General features: G+C 40.6%; 1 protein-coding gene across 3 annotated transcripts in view; it reads right to left on the bottom strand.

The window, feature by feature from the left end:
- Positions 1-25,677, bottom strand: part of DENND1A (DENN domain containing 1A) — a 520,884-nt gene that overhangs the window by 255,726 nt on the left and 239,481 nt on the right. For all 3 annotated transcript variants that reach the window (XM_055541097.1, XM_055541098.1, XM_055541100.1), the window contains exons 6-8: positions 21,337-21,406; positions 6,871-6,951; positions 2,737-2,790 (exon numbers count right to left, since the gene is read on the bottom strand). In XM_055541097.1, the coding sequence (XP_055397072.1) occupies positions 2,737-2,790; positions 6,871-6,951; positions 21,337-21,406 (205 nt within the window). The remainder of the gene's footprint in view (positions 1-2,736; positions 2,791-6,870; positions 6,952-21,336; positions 21,407-25,677) is intronic.

The following is a 25,677-nucleotide window of genomic DNA, read 5'->3' on the forward strand; positions in this document are numbered from 1 at the left end:
ATGAGAATTCATTTTCTAGTATCAAAAAGATTAATGTTTAAATTCCAATTCTACCACTTCTTGAAATATTATTCAGCCTTAAAAAAGAAGGAAATTCTGACATGCTACAGCATGGATGAGCCACAAATGCATTATGCTAAGTGAAATAAACCAAACACAAAAGGACAAATATTATATGATTCTCCTTAAATGAAGTGCCTAGAGTAGTCAAATTCATATAGTCAGAATAGTGGTTGCCAGGTGATGGGAGGAAAAAGGAAATGAGTTGTTTAAAGAGTTGGTTTCAGCTGGGAAAGATGAAAAATTCTGGAGATGGGTGTTGGTGACACTTGCGCAATAATGTAAACGTGTTCACCAATGAAATTATACATTTAAAAGAGGGTAAAACAGTGAATTTTATGTTATGTATATTTTGCCCCAAGTTAAAAAAGTAATCAAGTGCCTTAGTGGTAGTGATTCTGTATTTAACTCTACACAGTACTATGTACAGTTCAAGTAAAATATTTTGAAATATGCCTTAAGACTAGACTAGCTATGTGATTCAGCTTGTTCAGGGGGCAAATATTACCCTCTGCTGTCTCAGACTCAAGTTCATTGCTACGTTTTTAAGAGACAGGGGTGGGGGTCCTTACACTTTTATCCACAAATCCTTTACTTTCTTAAAAGTGAATTAAAAAATGTAGTAGGAGCACAATTCTACTTGAGTATATCTACCCTAATAAAAAAAAAAAGATCTTCACGACCCAGATAATCACGATGGTGTGATCACTCACCTAGAGCCAGACATCCTGGAATGTGAAGTCAAGTGGGCCTTAGAAAGCATCACTGTGAACAAAGCTAGTGGAGGTGATGGAATGCCAGTTGAGCTATTTCAAATCCTGGAAGATGATGCTGTGAAAGTGCTGCACTCAATATGCCAGCATATTTGGAAAACTCAACAGAGGCCACAGGACTGGAAAAGGTCTGTTTTCATTCCAATCCCAAAGAAAGGCAATGCCAAAGAATGCTCAAACTACAGCACAATAGCACTCATCTCACATGCTAGTAAAGTAATGCTCAAAATTCTCCAAGCCAGGCTTCAGCAATACGTGAACCGTGAACTTCCAGATGTTCAAGCTGTTTTAGAAAAGGCAGAGGAACCAGAGATCAAATTGCCAACATCCGCTGGATCATGGAAAAAGCAAGAAAGTTCCAGAAAAACACCTATTTCTGCTTTATTGACTATACCAAAGCCTTTGACTGTGTGGATCACAATAAACTGTGGAAAATTCTGAAAGAGATGGGAATACCAGACCACCTGACTTGCCTCTTGAGAAATCTGTATGCAGGTCAGAAGCAACAGTTAGAATTGGACATGGAACAAAAGACTGGTTCCAAATAGGAAAAGGAGTACATCAAGGCTGTATATTGTCACCCTGCTCATTTAACTTCTATGCAGAGTACATCATGAGAAACGCTGGGCTGGAAGAAGCACAAGCTGGAATCAAGATTGCCGGGAGAAATATGAATAACCTCAGATATGCAGATGACACCACCCTTATGGCAGAAAGTGAAGAGGAACTAAAAAGCCTCTTGATGAAAGTGAAAGTGGAGAGTGAAAAAGTTGGCTTAAAGCTCAACATTCAGAAAACTAAGATCATGGCATCTGGTCCCATCACTTCATGGGAAATAGTCTGACACAGTGGAAACAGTGTCAGACTTTATTTTTCTGGGCTCCACAATCACTGCAGATGGTGACTGCAGCCATGAAATTAAAAGATGCTGACTCCTTGGAAGGAAAGTTATGACCAACCTAGAAAGCATATTAAAAAGCAGAGACATTACTTTGCCAACAAAGGTCCGTCTAGTCAAGGCTATGGTTTTTCCAGTGGTCATGTATGGATGTGAGAGTTGGACTGTGAAGAAAGCTGAGCACAGAAGAATTGATGCTTTTGAACTGTGGTGTTGGAGAAGACTCTTGAGAGTCCTTGGACTGCAAGGAGATCCAACCAATCCATTCTGAAGGAGATCAGCCCTGGGATCTCTTTGGAAGGAATGATGCTGAAGCTGAAACTCCAGTACTTTGGCCACCTCATGCGAAGAGTTGACTCATTGGAAAAGACTCTGTTGCTGGGAGGGATTGGGGGCAGGAGGAGAAGGGGATGACAGAGGATGAGATGGCTGGATGCATCACCGACTCGATGGACATGAGTTTGGGTGAACTCTGGGAGTTGGTGATGGACAGGGAGGCCTGGAGTGCTGCAGTTCGTGGGGTCGCAAAGAGTCGGACATGACTGAGCAACTGAACTGAACTGACCCTAATAAAGAAATCTTCGTATGAGAAGTTCTTTATACAAAAGCATTTTATTTACAAGAAAAAATAAAACCAACTCGATTCACAACAGCAAAGAAATAGCTAAGTAAACAACACAGCAAATTGAATATTATGCAGTCAAAAAAAATGATTATGAATGAAATGGCAAAATGCTTATATAAGAGGTAATTCTAACTATGTAAATAATACATTCTAAAAAGACTACAATGAGACACCAATATGTTAATAGGTGAGTAATTTGCAAAGTATGAATAATGATTATTTCTTATCTTTATACTTCTTTATTTTTCAAATATTCTCTATATGGTTTTGCTTTTATAATGTATTATTTTTATAGTAGGAAAATATACCCCTTTATTTTCTTTAAAAATTAGTAAAAAATGAAGAATAAAAATTTAATTCACATCTGCCCAAGTACTTACATTCTCAGGGATGCTGGGAAGTTCTCTGGTATCAGGCACAGTAAAATAAGAATGCTGTAAAGAAAGATAAAAAATATTTATTCCTGAAAAAGTATGCAACAAGCACATTATTCAGAAACCAGGTAAATGATATGAAGATAATTCCTCACTCAACTAAAGAAATAAGCGTTTCACTCATAGAGAATAGTCTAAGGAATATTTTCTTTGGATAATATTGGATTAAAGCCAGATACATTAAATCACCGTTTGGTAGATGGAGTTCTTTTCCATGAGAGAGGAACATCTTTAGGAAATACAAAAGAACAGTTCAAAGAAGTTAAAGGCTAATTTCTCATATGACATTTTCAGGCTACTGAACACATGAAAGCTGCAGACTTCATAATTTATTGTTCACTGAGGCATGTGGACTCCAGGGACCAAATATCACTAGGTTTACTCATGAATGGTCTTTACCAACCAAACCTGCAATTTCATTTCAGCATCTGAGATTATACTCATCTATAAACTGTGGGCCAAATCTGTCCCAAAGGCCCAAGGGATGGTAAGGATAGCTCCAGCAGAGGGACTGCGGCACTGAGACACTGTAGACGGCTAACAGTGGAGAATGTCTCTCAACTACGCGTGCTCTCCAAGTAAGCCTCCTGACTTCCAGTGCAAATTCCAGTGAAGGGAGCTGAATCAGTGGAGTTGAAACCCTGACCTGTTCAGAGAACTTTTAAGGAGACATCTCCATGCATGTAACAAGCATGTGTCTCTGAGTTAAATGAAAATAGGATGAACTGATGACACCTCCTCTGTGCTCCTAAAGACGCAGAGAACAATGGCAAGCAGGAATGGAAAGAGCTTGGTGCTGGCCAATTAAAGAAGGGATTGTGCAAAGGCCAGGAAAGGTCACATACAGAGAATGTCAGCTTAGCCATGGCCTAAGTTCAAACCTAGACCCCCAAGTGACATTTCAGGAAGTTCCCACCCCCCATTCTTGGATAACTACAAAATAAGTAAGTCTCTGGAAAAATGAGTTGCACAGGCTTCCTAAAATGAAAGGCTTCCAATAACAAAAAGGCCAACAATAACATTATAAGCTATTTTTCTAATATTCGGCAGATATTTACGAACATCTGCTACATGGAAGGCTTTACCTTCCAAGTATAAAGTACCACCAGATACTTTATAAACAGTATCTCTAATTTCCACAGGAAAATTTAAGAAATTATCTCCATATTACAAATGGGTAAAGTAAGGCTTAGAGAAGTAAGTGACTTAAGGTCATACAGCTAGTTGGTGACAGAACTAGGACTGAAACCAGGTTTGCATAAGCAGAGCTTTGTCCTCCCATGATAACACACCGTTATACCTCTGCTTTTTATGAGCAAACTATAGCTAAAGCTATTTGAATTAAATAAACTAAAAAGTAAAAAGCAACAAATATTAAAAGATAACTTAAGAAAACACCCTTTGTAGTGCATTATTCCAAAATCTGTGTCTTTGTGCCAAAACATTATATATTAAGGATTACAAAAGAGGGGACATAGGTAAACCTATGTCTGATTCATGTTGATATTTGGTAAAAACCAACACAATAAAGAAATTATCCTTCAATTAAAAATAATAATAATAAAAGTATTGTAGTAGAGATCATGTAGCATATTCGTTATGGGAAACTAATTAAGTCAACTCAAGAACAAAGATTAAAATAGTAAAAGTAAAATACAAGGTTAAATTCGATGCCATAAGATACCAAATTTTATACCAAATGGCTAGAAGGCAGTCCCAGGAAATGTTCAGTAACGGCAGTCCACATGGTGATGAATTCACTGAATAAGGATTAGCACAGTGAGGGAGAAAGGACTGGAACTGCAGAGTCAGCCACTTAATAGTTATGTGATCATAGGCAATTCCACTTAATAGCTCAGAAGCTATTTTTTTTTAACCTGTAAATGGGAACTGTTCAGAACAACTGTTTTGAAGAATAAATGTTTTATATTTGAAGTGTCTAGCATTCCATCAATGGTATTTTAATAGAAAATTATTATTACCATTCTCAACTGTAGGTTTATATTCCAATTTTTCTCAATCACCTACAGCAGACACAGAAACACTCTTGTGACTGAAGACAAAAAGTCCAAGACTGTCATTTTATCATCTTTTCAGGCTTTATAATCTAGATGAGACTAACTTTTCAGAAATGAAACACACAGAGAGGAATTCCTTGTGAACAGGAAAAAAAGAAAATATCTGCCTTTACAAATGCAACAGATTGTAAATAGTGAGCCTATGCAATCCCCAAACCAAGTAGTCCCCAGGCTGTCCTTTGAGATTCTGTCTTGCTCCATCGCCCATGAAATGCTGGGACCAGAGGAGGTCAGAAACATTCCTAGAAACCACTGGCATGAAACAGCTGCACCTTCCAACAGTTCTTCCTGCCCCAGCAATGGCTTGTCCTTGAGGCCTGGCAGCCACTCAGGGGAAGGAGAAGGCCCTTCCTCCCCAGCAGCTGGTGACCCAGCCCGGCTACTCCCCAGCTACCTGTCGGATGTCATTACAGACTGAAGCAGGGAGATCAAGCTGCTTAGGAAAAGGGACAGAGACAAAGGCAAGGTTGCTTAGCTCTGCAGCAGGGAGTGGGGCAGGTTTAAAGCTAATTTCTTCATCTTTTTCAGATATTCTTCCTTACACAATATTTCTTGGAAAAGGCTTCTTTCCCTCCTCTGCTCCACTGCAATGAGCAAAAGCCTCTATCAATTCCTTCTTTCCTTCCTTTCTTTCAACATTCATGGCCTAGTGGAAAAAAACATAGGCTTGGGTTTAAAAGCTCCAATCTCACTGATTAACCATACGACCTTGGATGGGCAAGTATCTTTTCCTCTCTAAGTCTTAACTATGACATAAGAATGCCAATATCTATTTTTAGAGTTGTTTTAAACATTAGAGATATATACTTGGCATAAATTAGGAACTTGGTATATAGTAGATGTATTATTAGTTATTGGCAGTAATACTGCTTTCAATGTGATCATCATAAAAAACCTTTCCATGTTCATTTTCTTTAAGAGGGCAAATACTGAGATAATTACCATTGACTATCAACACTGTACCTGCTTCTAGTGAAGCTGAAAGACAAAGCTTTTTAAACATTCAGACCCTACAACATTGGGGAAAACAGCCCCTGGATAATCAATAGCTGGCCAAAGAGCGTCCATCTGAGAATTCTGAAGAAGGTCATGACTAGCATTTGACCCAGAGAATTACAGTAACTAAAATATGAAAAAAAAAAAAAAAAAAAAAAAACCCTTCTTATCCAACACCTTATCTGATAGATGAGGAAATCGAGGTCCATGAGGTTAAAGGTTTTGATTAAGATCACTCAGGTCATCAGCAAAACTATGACTTGGGGATTGAAATCTCCCAGTTTATAATTCAGAGGCTTTTCTACCCAGACCACATAGCATGTATGTAAGAGAGTTCAAGGAAACAATCTGGCCAGGAACTGTGCTAGGCAGTCTCCATTCTCGTCCTCAAGAGAGGGTGTGCAGTCCAGTGGGGGAGATAGGAAAACAGGTTGTTCCAAAGTGTTGTGACTAAGTACTGCAAAGTGTACAAGATGCTTGGGACAAAAAAAGAAAACCTTACCTAAGCTTTCAGGGGTATGAGGGGATTTCGCTGGAATAAAAATTTGAGTTGAGTTCTGAAGGATGAGTATGGGTTACCCCGGTAAACAGGGGAAAGGTGGTATTGAAGGTGTGGGGAAGCAGGATGGGCCTCAGCAAAGGCACAGACACAGCAGTGTTGTATGGGGTCACCAGGTGGAGGAGGCGAGCATGAGGCAGGGAGCCCCAAGACAGGGGTTGAGGAGGCAAGGGTTGGCTGTCCCATTCCAAGCCCAACACCTGCCATCAGGAGATGCTAGTGATGGAATGATAGACAGGAAGAGAGGAGCATGGGGGCATTTGGGAGCCCTCTCTCATGAAATCCTAGAGAAAGAAAGAAATACAACTCCCTGGCCTGTCTTGAGATCTCTAAGTATTTGGGGGTGGGGAAGGTACATATGACAAAAAGACAATCTCATTTGGCTCTTTCTTATTGTTAACAATGGAATGGTTTCTCAGTGATTGCTAATATTCTGCCCCCACTTACCACACTGAGATGAACAGACACTCCTGGGTCAGGGATAGGAAGTTTGTACAGAGTTTCAAGAAGCTCATTCCACTGACTCTCCTGAAAGAAAGAAAAGGCTTAAGTAACAAAGGCAAGACTGAGCCCTTAGTCAGAGACCTGCAGGGAGGTCTGGGCACACAGTGAACTATGGGCCGTCATGACTGAGGGGGCTGGGGAGGTGCTGGCCCCACAACAGAAATAGGTTTGATATTCAAGTAGAGTTGGACAAAAGACAGTGCTTATGGCTCAATAAAAGAACCAAATAGATCCTCCCACACCAAGTTTGACATTTTCTACTCAGTGAGACACCTACCATGACCGCCTTTTATGGATCATATACCATAAGCTCTCAGCAAATCTATCCTCTCAACTCCATAGCAACAACTTTTAAATGCAAACAATCCCAGCTTACAGGGCGGGGGTGGTAGGGAGAAATAACGATGACACTATAGATCTTGTCTTTATCATCATTACCCTCAATTAATTGTATTGAGTGTTCACCAGATACACACAGCAGCCTCCAATTATGGAAAGTTAAAAATGAACTACTACAACAGCGCGCCATGGAGGCTGGTGGCTGTGCATTTTAATTAGAGAAATCGAGCCACAGGATGAAACATAAAGCAGCACAAATTATTCGATTGAAAACAGATTCACCTTTAAAATGCTCAAAAGAACACTGCTTACAGAATCATCCAAAAGCTATTTTTCCCACCCTGTGGAATTCTCTGTGCTGATAAAATAGTAATAAGCTTACATTTGTACCCATTTGGTAGCTGTTTTCAGCCTCACAACTACCTCACTTGACAGACTGAAAACTAAGGCTCCGAAAGGTAAAGCAACTTGACTCAAATCAGCCAGCTGGGAACTGCACAGCCAGAAGCTAACCACAGGTTTTCTGTGTTCAAACCCAGAGCCCTCTCTGCTGTTCACAGCTGTCTTTGTTAGTGAATTTAAAGGAGAGGGAAAAGAGGATAAGTCCAGATTAAAATTGTTTTTTCAATCTGAATTCATAAATTACTCAAATTTCTCAGAGGGTAGAAATGAACATGTGCAGGCACACAAGTTTAATTTTGCTTTGAAACAATCTCAAACTTACAGAAGAATTTTAGGACATTACAAAAACAAAAACAAAACCCTTTATTTTCCATTTGAGGGTGGATTACCAGTATTATGCCCTGTCATCCATAAACACCAAGGATGTTCTCCTACATAACCACAATCAGGAAATTAACACTGAAACATCATCATCATCTAATCCTCAGATCCTACCAAACGTTGTCAATTGTGCCAATAATGTCCTTGATAGCAAAATAATCCAGTTCAGGAACAAGTGCTGCCTTCAGTTGCTATGACTCTAGTTTCTATCAGTCAGGAACAGTTCCTACATTTGTAAGAACTTGACAGTGAAACCAGTCACTTTGTAGAATAATGCTCACTTGTCTGATGTTTTCTACTGATTCAGATTTCAATTCATCCCATTTCTGCTGACGCTCACTTTAATCATTTGATTAATTCATCTGATGTCTCTACTGTAAGATCAATCATTCTCCCTCTGTGTTGAGTAAGCATTTTGTGAAGCAATACTTTATGTAAATCAATAGCTTTTTAGTTTCTCTTCACTTTCCGCCATAAGGGTGGGTTCACCTGCATATCTGAGGTTATTGATATTTCTCCTGGCAATCTTGATTCCAGCTTGTGCTTCTTCCAGCCCAGAGTTTCTCATGATGTACTATGCATATAAGTTAAATAAGCAGGGTGACAATATACAGCATTGATGTATTCCTTTTCCTATTTGGAACCAGTCTGTTGTTCCATGTCCAGTTCTAACTGACCTACATACAGATTTCTCAAGAGACAGGTCAGGTGGTCTGGTATTCCCATCTCTTTCAGAATTTTCCAGTTTATAGTGATCCACACAGTCAAAGGCTTTGGCATAGTCAGTAAAGCAGAAATAGATGTTTTTCTGGAACTCTCTTGGTTTTTCCATGATCCAGTGGATGTTGGCAATTGATCTCTGGTTCCTCTGCCTTTTCTAAAACCAGCTTGAACATCTGGAAGTTCACAGTTCACATATTGCTGAAGCCTGGCTTGGAGAATTTTGAGCATTACTTTACTAGCGTGTGAGATGAGTGCAATTGTGCGGTAGTTTGAGCATTCTTTGGCATTGCCTTTCCTTGGAATTGGAATGAAAACTGACCTTTTCCAGTCCTGTGGCCACTGCTGAATTTTCCAAATTTGCTGGCATGTTGAGTGCAGCACTTTCACAGCATCATCTTCCAGGATTTGAAATAGCTCAACTGGAATTCCATCACCTCCACTAGCTTTGTTTATAGTGATGTTTTCTAAGGCCCACTTGACTTCACATTCCAGGATGTCTGGCTCTAGGTGAGTGATCACACCATCATGAAAGTGAAAAATGATAGTGAAAAAGTTGGCTTAAAGCTCAACATTCAGAAAATGAAGATCATGGCATCTGGTCATGGCATCCCCATCACTTCATGGGAAATAGATGGGGAAACAGGGGAAACAGTGTCAGACTTTATTTTTTGGGGCTCCAAAATCACTGCAGATGGTGATTGCAGCCATGAAATTAAAAGACACTTACTCCTTGGAAGGAAAGTTATGACCAACCTAGACTGCATATTCAAAAGCAGAGACATTACTTTGCCAACAAAGGTCTGTCTAGTCAAGGCTATGGTTTTTCCAGTGGTCATGTATGGATGTGAGAGTGGGACTGTGAAGAAAGCTGAGCGCTGAAGAATTAATGCTTTTGAACTATGGTGTTGGAGAAGACTCTTGAGAGTCCTTTGGACTGCAAGGAGATCCAACCAGTCCATCCTAAAGGAGATCAGTCCTGGGTGTTCATTGGAAGGACTGATGTTGAAGCTGAAACTCCAATACTTTGGCCACCTCATGTGAAGAGTTGACTCATTGGAAAAGACCCTGATGCTGGAAAGGATTGGGGGCAGGAGGAGAAGGGGACAACAGAGGATGAGATGGCTGGATGGCATCACCGACTCGATGGATGTGAGTTTGGGTAAACTCTGGGAGTTGGTGATAGAGAGGCATGGCGTGCTGCGGTTCATGGGGTTGCAAAGAGTCGGGACACGACTGAGCGACTGAACTGAACTGAACTGACTTTGTGTAAATAACACATTCCCCTTTTAATTTATCTATTTACTTATTTATATTAGTATGCACACATGGTCTCCTGTTTTATTCAAGGGGTTATAACCCTTTTGTATCATTATTTGTTCTGATGCTCAAATTGTCCCAGATATGACCAGTGAAAATCCTTTGCTCCTTCAAACTCACTTTTGTGTCTTTCTGGCATTTTTACATCATTTTTTTAGATTTTAATTTCTTATAATTTTTTGCTTTATTACTGCTTGAAACAAAGTAGTGACTCTAACATCATGAACAATTAAATAAGGAAGCAGGACTGCAGAGTAGAGAAGAGAAATAATTTCCACAAAGCAAGAAAAAAAAAAAAAAAGAACTTTATTCTGTGAGATCTCTATGACCCACATGATTAGCAAATTTTGAACTGCAATTTCACTCTGTGTCTTTAACCAATTATTCTTCTGGCTCAGCTTTATTTATTTACTTCTGGGAAATAGTATACAAAGCTTTTTATTTATATTTTTAAATTAATTTTTATTGGAGTATAGTTGCTTTACAGTGTTGTGTTAGTTAGCAAATGAATCCGTTATATGTATACATATATCCCCTATTTTTTTTTATTTTCCTTCCTGTTTAGGTCATCACACAGAGCACTGAGTATAGTTCCCTGTGCTATATAGTAGGTTCTCATTAGTTATCTACCTTTTGCATAGTAGTGTATATTTATCAATCCCAATCACCCAATTCATCTCACCCTCCCTTCCCTGCATTGGTATCCACATGTTTGTTCTCTACAACTGTGTCTCTATTTCTGCTTTACAAATAAGTTCATCTGTACCATTTTCTAGATTTAACATATAAGCAATATTACATATTTGTTTTTCTTTCTGACTTATTTCACTCTGTATGAAATAAGTCTCTAGATCCATTCACATCTCTGCAAATGACACAATTTCACTCCTTTTTGTGGCTGAGCAATATTCCACTGTATACATGAATGACATCTTCATCTATACCTCTGCTGATGGACATTTGGGTTGTTTCCATGTCCTGGCTATTGTAAATAGTGCTGCAATGAACATTGGGGTGCATGTATCTTTTTCAAGTATAGCTTCCTCTGGGTATATGCCCAAGAATGGAATTGCTGGGTCATATGGTAGTTCTATTTTTAGTATTTTAATGAAACTCCATACTGTTCTCATGGGTTTCCCAGGTGGCGCTAGTGGTAAAGAATCCACCTGCCAATGCAGAAGCTGCAAGAGGCGTAGGTTCAATCCCTGGGTCAGGACTATCCCCTGGAGCAGGAAATGGCAACCCGCTCCAGTATTCTTGCCTGGAAAATTCCAGAAGCACCTGGTGGGCCACAGTCCATGGGGCCACAAAGAGTTGAACTCAACTGCACACGTACTGCCCTCCATGGTGGCTATACCAATTCACATTCCCAACAACAGTGTAGGAGAATTTCCTTTTCTCCACAACCTCTCCAGCATCTATTGCTTGTAGATTAAAAAAAAAAAAATTCATTTATTCAGCTGTACTGGGTCTTAGGTTGCAGCAAGCAGGATCTAGTTCCCTGACGAGGGATCAAACCGAGGTCCCCTGCACTGGGAACAAGGAGTCTTAGCCACTGGACCACCAGGGAAATCCCTGTAGATTTTCAGATGATGGTTATTCTGACCAGTATGAGGTGATACCTCATTGGCATTCATTTGATTTGATTGGCATTTATTTCTCTAATAATTGGTGATGCTGAGCATCTTTTCATGCGTTTGTTGGCCATCTTAATGTCTTCTTTGGAGAAATGTCTATTTAGGTCTTCAGCCTATTTTTTTTCTATCGGGTTGTTTGGTTTTTTAATACTTAGCTGCATAAACTGTTTGTATATTTTGAAGATAAATCCCTTATCAGCTGCTTTATTTGCAAACATTTCCCCCCATTCTGAGGGTGGTTTTTTCATCTTGTTTATGATTTACTTTGCTGTGCAAAAGCTTTTAAGTTTAATTAGGTCCCATTTGTTTATTTTTATTTTCATTTACATTATTCTAGGAAGTTGCCTGGAAAATCCCATGGACGGAGGAGCCTGGTAGGCTGCAGTCCATGGGGTCGCGAAGAGTGGAACACGACTGAGCGACTTCACTTTCACTTTTCACTTTCATGCATTGGAGAAGGAAATGGCAACTCACTCCAGTGTTCTTGCCTGGAGAATTCCAGGGACGGGGGAGCCTGGTGGGCTGCTATCTATGGGGTCGCACAGAGTCGGACACGACTGAAGTGACCTAGCAGCAGCAGAAGCAGCAGCAGGAGGTGGGTCAAAAAAAGATCTTGCTGTGATTTAAGTCAAAGAATGCCGAAGAGTGCCCTGCCTGTTTTCCTCTAAGAGTGTCCAGCATTATATTTAGGTCTTTAATCCATTTTGAGTTTATTTTTGCGTATGGTGTTAGGCAGTGTTCTTAACACATTCTTTAACATGCGGCTGTCCAGTTTTCCCAGCACCACTTATTCGAAAGACTGTCTTTTACCCCCTGTATATTCTTGTCCCGATGTCATAGACTAGGAGTGTGGGTTTACCTCTGAGCTTTCTATCCTGCTCCACTGATCTATAATTCTGCTTTTGTTCCAGAATCATGCTGCCTTGATTACTGTAGCTTTGAAGTAAGGTCTGAAGTCAGGGAGCCTGATTCCTCCAGCTCCATTTTTCTTTCTCAAGATTGTTTTGGCTATTTGGAGTCTCTTTTGTTTCCATACAAATTGTAAAAAATGTTGTTCTTATTTTGTGGAAAATGCCACTGGTTATTTGATAGGGATTGCACTGAATCTATAGATTGCTTTGGGTAGAAGAGTCTTTTTCATAATATTGAGTCTTCCAATCCAAGAACATGGTATATCTCTTCATTTGTGTCATCTTTGATTTCTTTCATCAGTGTCTTAAGTTTTCTAAGTACAGTCTTTTGCCTCCTTAGGTAGGTTTATTGCTAGGTATTTTATTCTTTTTGTTGCAATGGTTAATGGGGTTGTCGCCTTAATTCTCTTTCTGATCTTGTCAGTGTATAGGAATGCAAGAGATTTCTGTGTATTAATTTTGTATCCTGCATCTTTACCAAATTAATTGATTAGCTCTAGTAGTTTTCTGGTGGCATCTTTAGGATTCTCTACCTATAGTATCATGTCATCTTCAAACAGTGACAGTTTTACTACTTCTTTTCCAGTTGGGTTCCTTTTTAAGATTACTTTTTCTTCTCTGATTGCCATGGTAGGACTTCCAAAACTGTTTTTAGTAAGAGTGATGAGAGTGGATATCCTTGTCTTGTTTCTGATCTTAAGAAGAAATGCTTTCAGCTTTTCCCCAATGAGAATGATGGTTGCTGTGGGTTTGTCTTATATGGCCTTTAAGGTACATTCCCTTTATGCCCTCTTTCTGGAGAGTTTTTATCATAAACGTGTGTTGCATTTTGTAAAAAGTTTTTTCTGCATCTATTGAAATGGTCATATGGTTTTTATTTTCAGTCTGTTATTATGGTGTATCACTTAACTGATTTGCATGTATTGAAGAATTCTTGCATCTCTGGGATAAATTCCACTTGATCATGGTGCATTGGTGGCTTGCTAATATTTTGTGGAGGATTTTTGCATCTATGTTTCTTGGTGATATTGGCCTATAATTTTCTTTGTGATATCTTTGTCTGGTTTTGGTATCAGGGTGATTGATGGTGGCCTTGTAGAGTAAGCTTGGGAGTGTCCCTCCTTCTGTAATTTTCTGGAAGAGTTAGAGAAGTTATTAGCTCTTCTCTAAATGTTTGATAGGATTTACCTATCAGCCATCAGGTCCTGGACTTCTGTTTGTTGGAAGATTTTTAATCCATTTCAATTTCATGATTAGACTACTCATATTTTCTATTTCTTCCTGATTTAGTCTTGGAAGGTTTGTCCCTTTCTTCCAGGTAGTCCATTTTATTGGCATATAGTTGCTTGTAGTAGTCTCTTACGATCCTTTGTATTTCTACAGTTCAATTGTAATTTCTTTTTCATATCTAGTTTTACTGATTTGAGTCCTTTGCCTTTTATTCTTGATGATTCTGGCTAAAGGTTTATTAATTTTATTTATCTTCTCAAAGAAACAGTGTTTAGTTTCACTGATTGTTGCTATCGTTTTCTTCTTTTCCATTTCATTTATTTCTGCTCTGATCTTTATGATTTCTTTCCTTCTATTAACTTTAAGGGCTTTTTGTTGTTCTTTCTCCAGCTGCTTTAAGTGTAACCTTACGTTGTTCAAGATTTTTCTTGTTTTTTTTTGTTTTGATGGAACTGTACTGCTATACACTTCCCTCTTTTGCTGCATCCCATAGGTTTTGGGTGGTGTTTTCATTACCATTTGTTTCTAAGTCTTTTAAAAAATTTCCTCTTTGATTTCTTCAGTGGTCCGTTGGTTATTTAGTAGCATATTGTTTAGCCTCCATGTGTTTGTGGTTTTCACAGCTGTTTTTTTTCCTAGGCAAGTGTGACAGTCACTCAGTCGTGTCTGCTTTCCGACCTCATAGACTATACAGTCCATGGAATTCTCCAGGTCAGAATACTGGAGTGGGTAGCCGTTCCTTTCTCCAGGAGATCTTGCCAACCCAAGGATCGAACCCAGGTCTCCCATATTGCAGGCCGGTTCTTTACCAGCTGAGCTGCAAGGGAAGCCCTAAACCTGATTTCTAATCTCACAGGGTTGTGGTCATGCTTGATATGATTTCAAATTTCTTAAATTTACTGAGGCTTTACAATAAAATAAATTAAAAAAAATTTTTTTCCAAGGCTTAGTTTGCGACCTAAGATGTTCTCTATCCTGGAGAATGTTCTGTGCGCACTTGAGAAGAAACTATATTCTGCAGCTTTTGGATGGAATGTCTATAAATATCAATTAAGTTTATCTGGCCTAATGTATCATTAAAAGCTTCTGCTTCCTTATTAATTTTCTGTCTGGATGATTTGTCCATCACTGTAGGTAAGGTGTTAAAGTCCACCACTGTTATTGTTACAGTCAATTTCCCCTTTTACGTCTGTTAGTGTTTGTCTTATGTATTGAGGTGTTCCTATGTTGGGTGCACAAATATTTAAAATGGTTATATCTTCTTTTTGGATTGATTCCTTGATCATTATGTAATGTCCCTCCTTGTCTCTTGTAAGAGTCTTTATTTTAAATTCTATTTTGTCTGATATGGGTATTGCTACTCCAGCTTTGACTTCCATTTGCATATGGTATCTTTTTTCCATCCCCCACTTTCACTCTACCTGTGTCCCTAGTTCTGAAGTAGGTCTCTTGTGGACTGCATATATATAGTTCATGTCCTTTGATCCATTCAGCCAGACTATGTCTTTGGGCTGGAGCATTTAAATTTAAGGTAATTATCTATACATATGTTCCTACTGCCATTTTCTTAATTGTTTTGGGTTGTGTTTTGTCGGGTTTTTTTCTCTCTTTTATATTTCCCTCTTAAAGAAGTTTCTTTAGCATGTATTGTAAAGCTGGTTTGGTAGGCTGAATTCTCTCAGCTTTTGCTTGTCTATACAGTTTTTCATTTCTCCATCAAATCTGAATGAGATCCTTACTGGGTAGAGTAATCTTGCTGATTGTTTAGTCACTCAGTCATGTCTGACTTTCTGCAACTCCATGGACTGCAATCTGCCAGGCTCCTTTGTCCATGGGGATCCTCCACGCAAGGATGCTGGAGTGGGTTGCTATGCCCTCCTCCAGAGGGTCTTCCCAACTCAGGGATCGAACCCAGGCCACACTGCAGGTGGATTCTTTACTGACTGAGCCACCAGAGAAGCCTAAGAATGCTGGAGTGGGTAGCCTATCCCTTCTCCAGAGGATCTTTCAACCCAGGAATCAAATCAGGGTCTCCTGCATTGCAGATATATTCTTTACCAGCTGAGCTACCAGGGAAATCTTGGTAGTAGATTTTTCCTTTCATCATTTTAAATATGGCCTTCCACTCCCTTCTGCCCTGCATAGTTTCTGCTAAAAAATCTTATGGGGAATCACCTTGTATGTTATTTTCTGCTTTTAATATATTTTCATTGTATTTAATTTTTGCTAGCATGTTTCTCCATGGATTTATCCTGTATAAGACTCTCTGCACTTCCTGGACTTGAGTGACTACGTCCTTTCGCATGTTAGGGAAGTTTTTGACTCTAATTTTCAAATATTTTCTCAGACCCTTTCTCTTCTTCTGGAATCCCTATAAATCAAATGCTGTTGCAGTTAATGTTGTCACAGAGGACTCTGAGACTGTCCTCATTTCTTTTCATTCTTTTTTCTTCATTCTGCTCTGCAGCAGTATTTCCACCATTCCATCTTTCAGCTCATTTATCCATTCTTCTGCTCAGTTAGTCTGCTATTGATTTCTTCCAGTGTATTTTTCATTTCAGTTATTGCGTTGTTCAACCGTGATTATTCTTTATCCGTGTTCTTCTAGGTCCTTGTTATCTTCTTGATCTATATCTCTATTCTATTTCTGAGATCTTGGATCATCTTTATTATAATACTCTGAATTCTTTTCCGGGTAGATTGTCTATTTCCTCCCTTCATTTACTTGGTCCTCTTGGTTTTTACCTAGCTCCTTCATCTGCAATATTTTTTCCATCTTCTCAATTTGTCTAACTTACTGTACTTGCAATCTCCTTTTTGATGGCTGTAGGGTCACAGTTTCTCTTGCTTCTGGTTTCTGTCCTCCAGTGGATCAGGTTGGTCCAGGAGCTTGTGTAGGCTTCCTGGTGGGAGGGACCAGTGCCTGTGTTCCAGTGAGTCCTGTCACTCTGATGGGAAGGATTACATTGGGTGGGGGCGGTGCATTGGGGTGTCTGTGAGCTTACTATGACTTTAAGCAGCCTGTTTGTTAATGGGTGGGATTGTGTTCCTATTTCGCTGGTTGTTTGGCCTGAGGCTTCCAGCACTGGAGTCTGCAAAAAGTTGAGTGGAGCTAAGTCTTGGTATCTAAGCTAACAGCTGTCCCTTCCCTAGGTCTGCTCTCCAAATCCCACTTTTCAGCACCCAGCCTCCCTCCACACCAGCACACACACAACTCAGGCTGGGGTATGCAGGCTGCACAGATCTTATTCTGGACTACCTCTCACAGACTGGTTGCTGGTTCCTCTCCGATCCTCTGAAGTTCCTTCTTTGTCCCAGCTGACTTCCCCAGAGTGAAGGGGTTTCTCTGAGTGTAGGAATGCCTCCTCATCCTTCAGCTCCCTGCCAGGGGTGCTGTTCCCTTCCTATTTATTTCCTCTTTTCTTTCTTTCATCCTATTTGGTTGTGTGGGGATTTTTCTTGTGCTTTTAGGTGTCCAGAGAGTTCTGCTAGTGTTCAGTAGGTGCTCTGTGAGAACAGAGAACAGTTCCATTTGTGGATATATTCTTGATGTACTTGTGAGGATAGGTGAATTCCACATCCTCCTATTCTGCCATCTTGACCCCTCCACCCCAACATGTTTTGAGCATCTCCTCACTTTTGGCACAAAAAGATATTCCAGACTCATCTTTTCACAAGTATAAAAAGAATTAGACATTTCTTCATGGAGTCCCTGCTCCTTTCAGTAGAAAATGGATTTCAGTTCAGTTGCTTAGTTGTGTCTGAATCTTTGCGACCCCATGGACTGTTTTCCAGCATCAGGGTCTTTTCCAATGAGTCAGTTCTTCATGTCAGGTGGCCAAAGTATTGGAGCTTCAGCATCAGTCCTTCCAATGAATATTCAGGACCTTAAGGATGGACTGGTTGGATCTCCTTGCAGTCCAAGGGACTCTCAAGAGTCTTCTCCAGCACCACAGTTCAAAAGCATCAATTCTTCGATGTTCAGTTTTCTTTATGGTGCAGCTCTCACATCCATACATGACTATTGGAGAAACCATAGCTTTGACCAGAAAATGGATTTAGGAACCAAGATTTGGGCACCCAGGTATGTGCTCCCTGCTACTTGTGTACAGTGGAAAACTGGGGGTGCTCACTGCTACTTGTGTACTGTGGACCCCAGGCCCTTCCAGTGGATAGGGCCAGGGGACATTTCTCTCACACGCACAACCCACAGTACACAGTTACATCTCCATTTTCTGTATCTGTCACATATACTGAAAGCCATGGGGTTCGCACCAATGACTCATTTCAATCCAACACAGGAATAATCCTAGTTTCTTCTCTTTACATATTTTAACTATATTCTAGCCAAAGTGAAAAATGTTGCCTTTATTTCCTTAATATATCGACTTGCTTGTATGTAAGCAATCTTTTATCACTGTCCCTACCTCCCTCTCCATCTAGATGTCCTTCTTACTCTGCTCAAATACTGACATCCAGTGGTAGGCCACCAATATCTGCCCCCCTCCCCTGGATCTCCCACCAACAAAAATGCCCTCCTTACCCCAGGGTTCATCACCCTAGTGCTCAGCCATTGCTGCTGTCCTCTTTCCACGTGCCTCCTCTAGATCCCACTGAAGTTCTGACATCTGGTGCCCAAATAAAGCCAAGACAGTCACCACTGCTGCTGCTGTTGCTAAGTCACTTCAGTCGTGTCCAACTCTGTGTGACCCCATAGACGGCAGCCCACCAGGCTCCCCCGTCCCTGGGACTCTCCAGGCAAGAACACTGGAGTGGGTTGCCATTTCCTTCTCCAATGCATGAAAGTGAAAAGTGACACTGAAGTCGTTCAGTCGAGTCCGACTCTTAGCGACCCCATGGACTGCAGCCTACCAGGCTCCTCCGTCCATGGGATTCTCCAGGCAAGAGTACTGGAGTGGGGTGCCACTGCCTTCTCCACTGTCACCACTGTCCCACATAAATAACTGCGTCATTGCTTAGCCTCCAACACCCTCAAACAGACTGCTCACTCTCTCTCTGGATCAGACGCCCTCCTCACCCTCTGCCATCCCTTCTGCCGAGATGTCATCATTGCTTTATTCAGGGCCTGATAATCACTGTGCATCAGTGACTCAGACAGACACCCTCATGATGTAGCTCAGACTCTGTCCTCCATGCTGAGCCATCACAGTCACTCCCCATACCCTTAACTGAAGCTCACCTATCCTGTACAACTTTCTCAATGACTTCTGGACTTGGGGAAGACTTCCTTTTTTTTTTTTTTTTAATTAAATCTCTTTCTACCTGGTCTAATCTGATAACCCACACCTTGCAAATAATCAAGCCAGTTGCAAGCAGACTACTTATCTTCTGTGTCATAATTTCTTTGACCAGAAGAAATTCAATAAACAGAGTCTTTCGTATAAGGGAAACAGACTCCACTAGAACAGATCACTGAACTCAGTTTCCAACATTCCAAGAGGCAGGGTCCTTAACTGGGGCAAAGGCCCAGAGGATTGGTATACCAGTTTTACAGAGTAATAATCCTATCTCCCCTGTGCATAGTTTGTTACCCACCTAATATTTCCTGTACCCCAAGACATGTTTTTAAAAGTCTAGTCTTTTTTTTTTAAATGACTGGAGCTTATATATGGTGGGGAAAAAATGTGAGTTAAGTTCCAATTGTAAGACTGTTAAGAGCCTACATATTATACAATTCTATTTACTAAAGACATCTTTCAGTTTTAAATGAAAAACCAAATGTTTGACAAAAGTGAACCATGAATCGGAAGTCAATGAACAGATCCAAGGTGGCTTCAACTCATTCATCGAAGAGTAAACCACTTCTTTTATGACAGAATTCCCTGATACCTAAAGCATCCTTTCGGAATGAGTGTAGTGATCCGGGGAGCCATTTCTATTAGTTATTTCTTCCATTTACTGTGGCCTCTGGAATACACTTGCCAATGAGTAAATCTAACTTAAAGATTTATCCATTATTCACACAATTTCTACCTTTTCTTCAAAAATGGCATTTCCCAAAATGTGTTCCAGGAAACAATGGTATCTCAGAATGCTGTTAATATTTGTCATGGAATTAAAAGGTATGGGGCTGTTGTGAATTTCTAGGTAACATAGATTTCTCCACTGTAGGACTTTTCAGAGTCTATGTTACAAGAATTTTAAGGAGACAAAAATGAGGCACAGCTTTCCCTTTCCCTGACCCCAGTATTACTCACCTATGGTACTCTTTTTGAATGGAGCATTTTTTAAAATTAATGTTCTGTAGACAATATGATGGGCTAAACTCTAACATTTAATAATAATGCACCTCTTTAATTAAAAATCTTAGACCATTTACAAGAAATGAAACTATAATAAGTTAGTTATATAGACAAATATTCAACTAACTAATAATCAAAGAAATGAAATTAAAACAATGAGAACTGTTTACTTGTCAAGGACACAATGAAGTCATCAAAAGTTAATGATGTGACTGTGGTAATCCAGGTATCCATGTACTTTGCCAGTAAAGGGTATCTTTTACCCTTTACTGGCAAAATACAGGAATACAATTCTTCTGGAAAGAAGCCTGGCAAAGGTTTTAAAATATTTATGTCTACTAACCTTCAAATGGCCCATCTGAGATTCTCCTTTTAAGGAAACACTCCAAAATGAAGAAAATGTTTTATGTTCAAAGATTAATGTTCAAAGTTAATGGCTATACAATAATGGAAAAAAATCCCAAATAATGAAAATTCCTAATAACAGAGAAATGTCTCAGTAAACCAAGGTACATGATACATGATACACAGCCATGGTAAAGATTTACAATGTTTTTATTATCATGGAATAAACACTTCCATTACTATGGTACCTAAAATTGTGGGTCTCAAAAGTCTAAATACAGTTCCAGTTGCCTCTTGACACCCATGGAAGACACTTCAGCGTGTCATTTCTTCCAAAAGTACAGTGAGGTACAGCTGAACTTTTAAAGTGATTTTCAGACCCTTAAAAAAATTACTGTAAAAGCACAAGAAAGCCCTACTGAAATGGGACTGGGACACTGGGTTAGGTCACTTGCCAGTTAAGTGTTTTATTGACAAACCCTAACAATTCAAATTTGTGCCTCAGCAAAATTATTATTTAATACATATCATGAACTTTCAGAGCTGTTTGGGAATATGAGATGGTGAATATTAACTCTGAATGCTAAGGGCCTATTTATTATGTATTTAATTCAAAAAGCAAAGGAAGAAAACATCCCAAAATGCTAGCAATATTTATTTGAGGTTGGGGGGAAGGTAGGGAGACATATTAGGAGCGACTTTCGTTTCCTTCTTACTGCTTTCTGAATTTCCCAAACTTTCTATAATGGGAATGTGTTACTTTTTCAGTAAACGTTTTAGTGAAATACACAGCACGATTATTTTTATAATTATAAAAGTTAAAGTTTACTTATTAAACAGAGTAAAATAGAAGGTAAATACCTGTCCTTTTGTCGTGTAATCTGCCAAGATGTTAAGTAGCTTATAAAATACTTCGAACCAGGGGAGATAGCTGAGGGAAGAAGAGGAAACACATGAACTATTAGTATACAGGTCAAAAACTTTAATCAGGAGCTAATTCAAGACAGTACATTTCAGTTTCTCTTTATATCCTGAAGGGCCTTCCTGTTGTAGGCTGTGCTAGAAATGCAGACTGGTAAAATGCTAATTATTTCTGAGATTTAAAAAAATTGCCTGTGTAAGGCAGAGGATTGAATGTCCATTATAAATTATTCCCATGCCTCAGAGCTAGAACAGGTTCATAAAGAAGAAATTCAAAGCAGACTCTGCAATGAGGAACCATCTCTGAAGAGGCCCCCAGGCTGCTCCCACCACACCCACCCCTTCCAGGAAAGCTTCTATTCAAGTTCCTCAGGATTGGACGCACATAGCCACACATATACTCGCATGGACACACATACACAGCACTTTCACCGCTGCTGTGTGCAAGTGTCCCAAAGGCCCCAAGAGCTTGAAACCATTCATCAAACTTTCTATTATAATACAGCCTTCTCTGTGCTTATTGCAGCAAGAGCTCTGACTCTCTGCCCCCACTGCCCTCCAGCAGTGGAGGCCATGGTCCTGACCATCATGTCCCTTAATTCTGACGAGAGCCTGGTCCTGACCTTAGTCCATCCTCTGTGTGGCTCACAGAGTGCTCTACGACTTGAGTGTAAGTGGCCCACTGGGTTACATTCCTGCAGAGGCGCCCCATCACTGCAGGACTGCTCAGGACAGCATTCGGGGCTCTCCTGTCAGGTCCTTGACCATCCTTCCAGTCGCCCTCACTTCGCACCCCCATATACACATTCCTCTCACTGCAGTCATACTCTTGAGGAACGTCTAGGCGTTCTCAAGACTGCCCGAGTCCGCGCTGCATACACTTGGCACTATTCTCCCTCTGACCTTCATGGTCTCCTCTAGCTGACTTCTGCTCATTATCCTAATAGTTCCCCACTGCTGCCCTGTCCCCGACTCTCAAGCCCTAATTCCCCTTTTTCTGTACTGCCCTATCACATGCAAACTATCTGTCTTCCCAACAGATTAAACATGACAATAAGGAAGGAATCACATCCTTCTTTACTCTGTCTTCCCAGGGCCAAGCACGGAGCCTGGCAGACCCTCAGTGCTCAGTGTTGATAACAAACAAATACAGCAGAGGCGTATTAGTGCTACAGAATTATTGCTAAAACATATTCCTATTCCCAAGAAGTTTTTTCACTTAAAACATCAATAGCTTTGTTCTCCATAGAAAACTTTTCCAAAATGACATCAAACAGTCATGTGGGAAGAGTATCCTATCAACTGCTTGCCGTCATGCTCACATCTGCCCTGCTGCGCTCATAGTGTCCATTACCAATAGAGTGGAGGACTGACTCCATCCCACCAGGCAGAAGGAAATCAGCGCCCTGGACGGATTACCAGCTGTACTGCTGAGGGTAATAAATGAAGTGAGAGGGAACAGAGAGGATAGATAAAGTGCACAGCTCTCTGTCATTAATGTCTGTCTGAAGCCAGCACATGCTACTGTAAAATTTAAGTAGCTTATCAAAATATACTGATAAGCAACTTAACTTTTCACTTCTCTGACAGTATTATCACTTATGTTAATATGCTTCAATCAGCTCTGGCAACTGCATATTGATTATTACAGAGCAAATGACTGCTGCCACTTTACACAGCATTTACTTTGGCAGAGTAATGTAAACATTCAAGAGGGATTAGGGAGGAGATAAGTTTCCCTCTTCCTATTCTGTTAAATAAACCTCTGCTGAGTTAAAAGCCATTATAGAATGAACAATAAATCCCCTCAGAAAAAACTCCTGCCCAGATTAGAGGACGCTCAGTAAACAAACTCAACCAAGGATTACAAATATCTTTTTTTTTACCCCTGAAAGAAAAAAATACCACTAGTTAAATCCAGCGGGAAGGGGTCAGTGTGGGGGAAGCAAGAAGAGAAAATATTTTCTTGTAAGGAAACCATGGTTTCAAGTAAATGAGAGCAAAGTTGCAGTCATTTTAGGAAGACTTGAAGGGACATGGGACAGGCTGCTTCTCTGATAATTTAGGACTGTGGTGCACAGGAAGCAGTTCTGGCCACTAGGTTCAACTGACCAACACAGTTTGTGAGGATGCAGGAGGGTGACAGGCTACAGTTGCCTGGCCCACAGCCGACTGTGCCCAGGATCTCACACTCAACCTCGACCCCACCAAATCGATTCTTTTTGGCTACACTAAACAGAACGCTCAGCCATGGGAGGTTTTGCAGTTACCCTGGAAATCAGCCATCTCTCTCTCTCTTCAGCCTGACCGGACACAACTGCTCCCCACATGTTGTCCCCTGTGCGCTGACAGATGAGTATCTAGCGATGGCAGTGTTAAGGTCTTGAAACCAAAACCCAGCTGTCTTCTTCTTCAAAGGATCCCTCTTTTCCCCTGTTGGGAGGCCAGGGTTCACAGCTGAACTTTATCCAGTGGTGTTTCCTGTACTGCTTCATTAGTGCCGACACAACAGCTTCGAGCTGCTGGCAAGGGTGCAGGTGAGGATATGGAGACCCTCGGCTCCATTTTGTGCTCGTCTGTCAGCACGAAGTAAACACTACTTCCCAATCCAAAGGCAGGAAACAAACGCTCCATTGTGCTGCTCGCTCCTCTCTGGATAGCTAACGGACTTCCAAACATCTCAGGGCTTGCTCAACTTGCTCCCTTCATGCAACTGCTCAAGTTTGCAATGCAGAGCATCACCACGTGTTGGGCTCAGTTCAAGGCTGGGGCCCCAAATCCCAAAGAGTCCCTGCATTGAAGAAGGCCATGGTCCTTTGTGGGAAAAAGAGATAATATAACAAAGAGTAATAGTTTAGGTGGGGGTGCTGGATCTCTTTCCCAAGTGCTTTATTTAGCCTAGGCTTTTAGATCCAATTATTAAATTACAAGGGAACATGAAAACAAACAAACAAACAAACAAAAAACAGTCTCAGTCATGTCCGACTCTTTGTGACCCCATAAATAGACGGACTATACAGAATAATGACATGAGTTGAGAAAGTAAAAAATTTAAACCATGGTTTTAGAGGAGGGCACACAATGGAGAGAACAGCTAGTTTTATCTGCTGGTAGGAGTCAATATGCATCACACAGAAAGGTTGGGCTTTGGCTAAGTCTTGAAAGAGGCTGTTCTTAGTGTATGGGAAGAAGGTTGGAAGGGGTGGAGATAAAGAGCACAGGAAAAACACACACGCAATGGCTTGCCAGCACAAACCTGGGCATGACTTGAGAACTGTGTGCAGCTGGAATAGCCAGAGAGTAGGGTGTGCAGGCTGAAAGATGAGGCAGTGTGCAGAAGGGTCAGGCTCCGGAGGGGCTCTCAGGCCAAACCCACGGGCCTCCCTTTTATTCTGTAATCCGTGGGGAACCATAGGGCCAGTTAAAGAGAAGAAACATTTTGAAGATGAGTATTTAGAGCCAGGCAGAAAGTGCTTATTTCCCACTCAGCACAGCCCAGTGGATCATCTCAGCCCTGCCAGAGCCAGTGTCCACTTTGCTACCCTAAAGAGAAAACCTTAGATAATACGATCTGGTAATACACATAATTTGAAAAAGATCAACATAAATGCTCGGGCTCTAGTATGAACAAAAAAATGAAAACTACTTTATAATAAACGGTTTAATATTTAAACACTCAGGCACCATTTTATTAGGAGATAAAATGAAACAGTACCTCCTCGAGGGGCTTGTGGCAGATGTGCATCTACTTGTGTTGAGAATGATGAGTTTAAGGCTAAGAAGACTGACATGCAATATGGTTTTTCAGTTTTTCTTGGTGATTTCCACTTGCCTGAGAAGCTCTTAAAACTCCATCATGGGTACTCTAAGGGAGGTATCCCTTCTTTTCTTACTTCCCATCAGCAGATTTTTGTCACCCAGGATTTACTGGATGACAAAACATCCCTTGGCTAAGGCGATTTGCCATTCAGTTGTTAAAGCTTTCATATTAACCACCCCCACCCTCAAAATTTAAAGAAGCAGAGCAGCACAGCACATGGGAAAACACAGACGTGAGTCGACTCTGCATGAATCTCAGTAGCAACTGTGACACCTCAGGGAAGTGATCTCTCAAAGACTCAATTTCCTCTTCTATAAAAAGACACATACCACCTAATGAATGTAACTGCTGTATCCAAGAGACATCCAACCTAGGGCCTGGAATACTCTTCCTGTCCCTCTCCGCCTAACATTCTTAGTGTCTGCTTCAGAGGCTCCTCCAGGACTCTGTATACCCCATGC

This window comes from Bubalus kerabau, chromosome 11 (assembly GCF_029407905.1).
Source record: "Bubalus kerabau isolate K-KA32 ecotype Philippines breed swamp buffalo chromosome 11, PCC_UOA_SB_1v2, whole genome shotgun sequence".
Taxonomy (NCBI): Eukaryota; Metazoa; Chordata; class Mammalia; order Artiodactyla; family Bovidae; genus Bubalus; species Bubalus kerabau.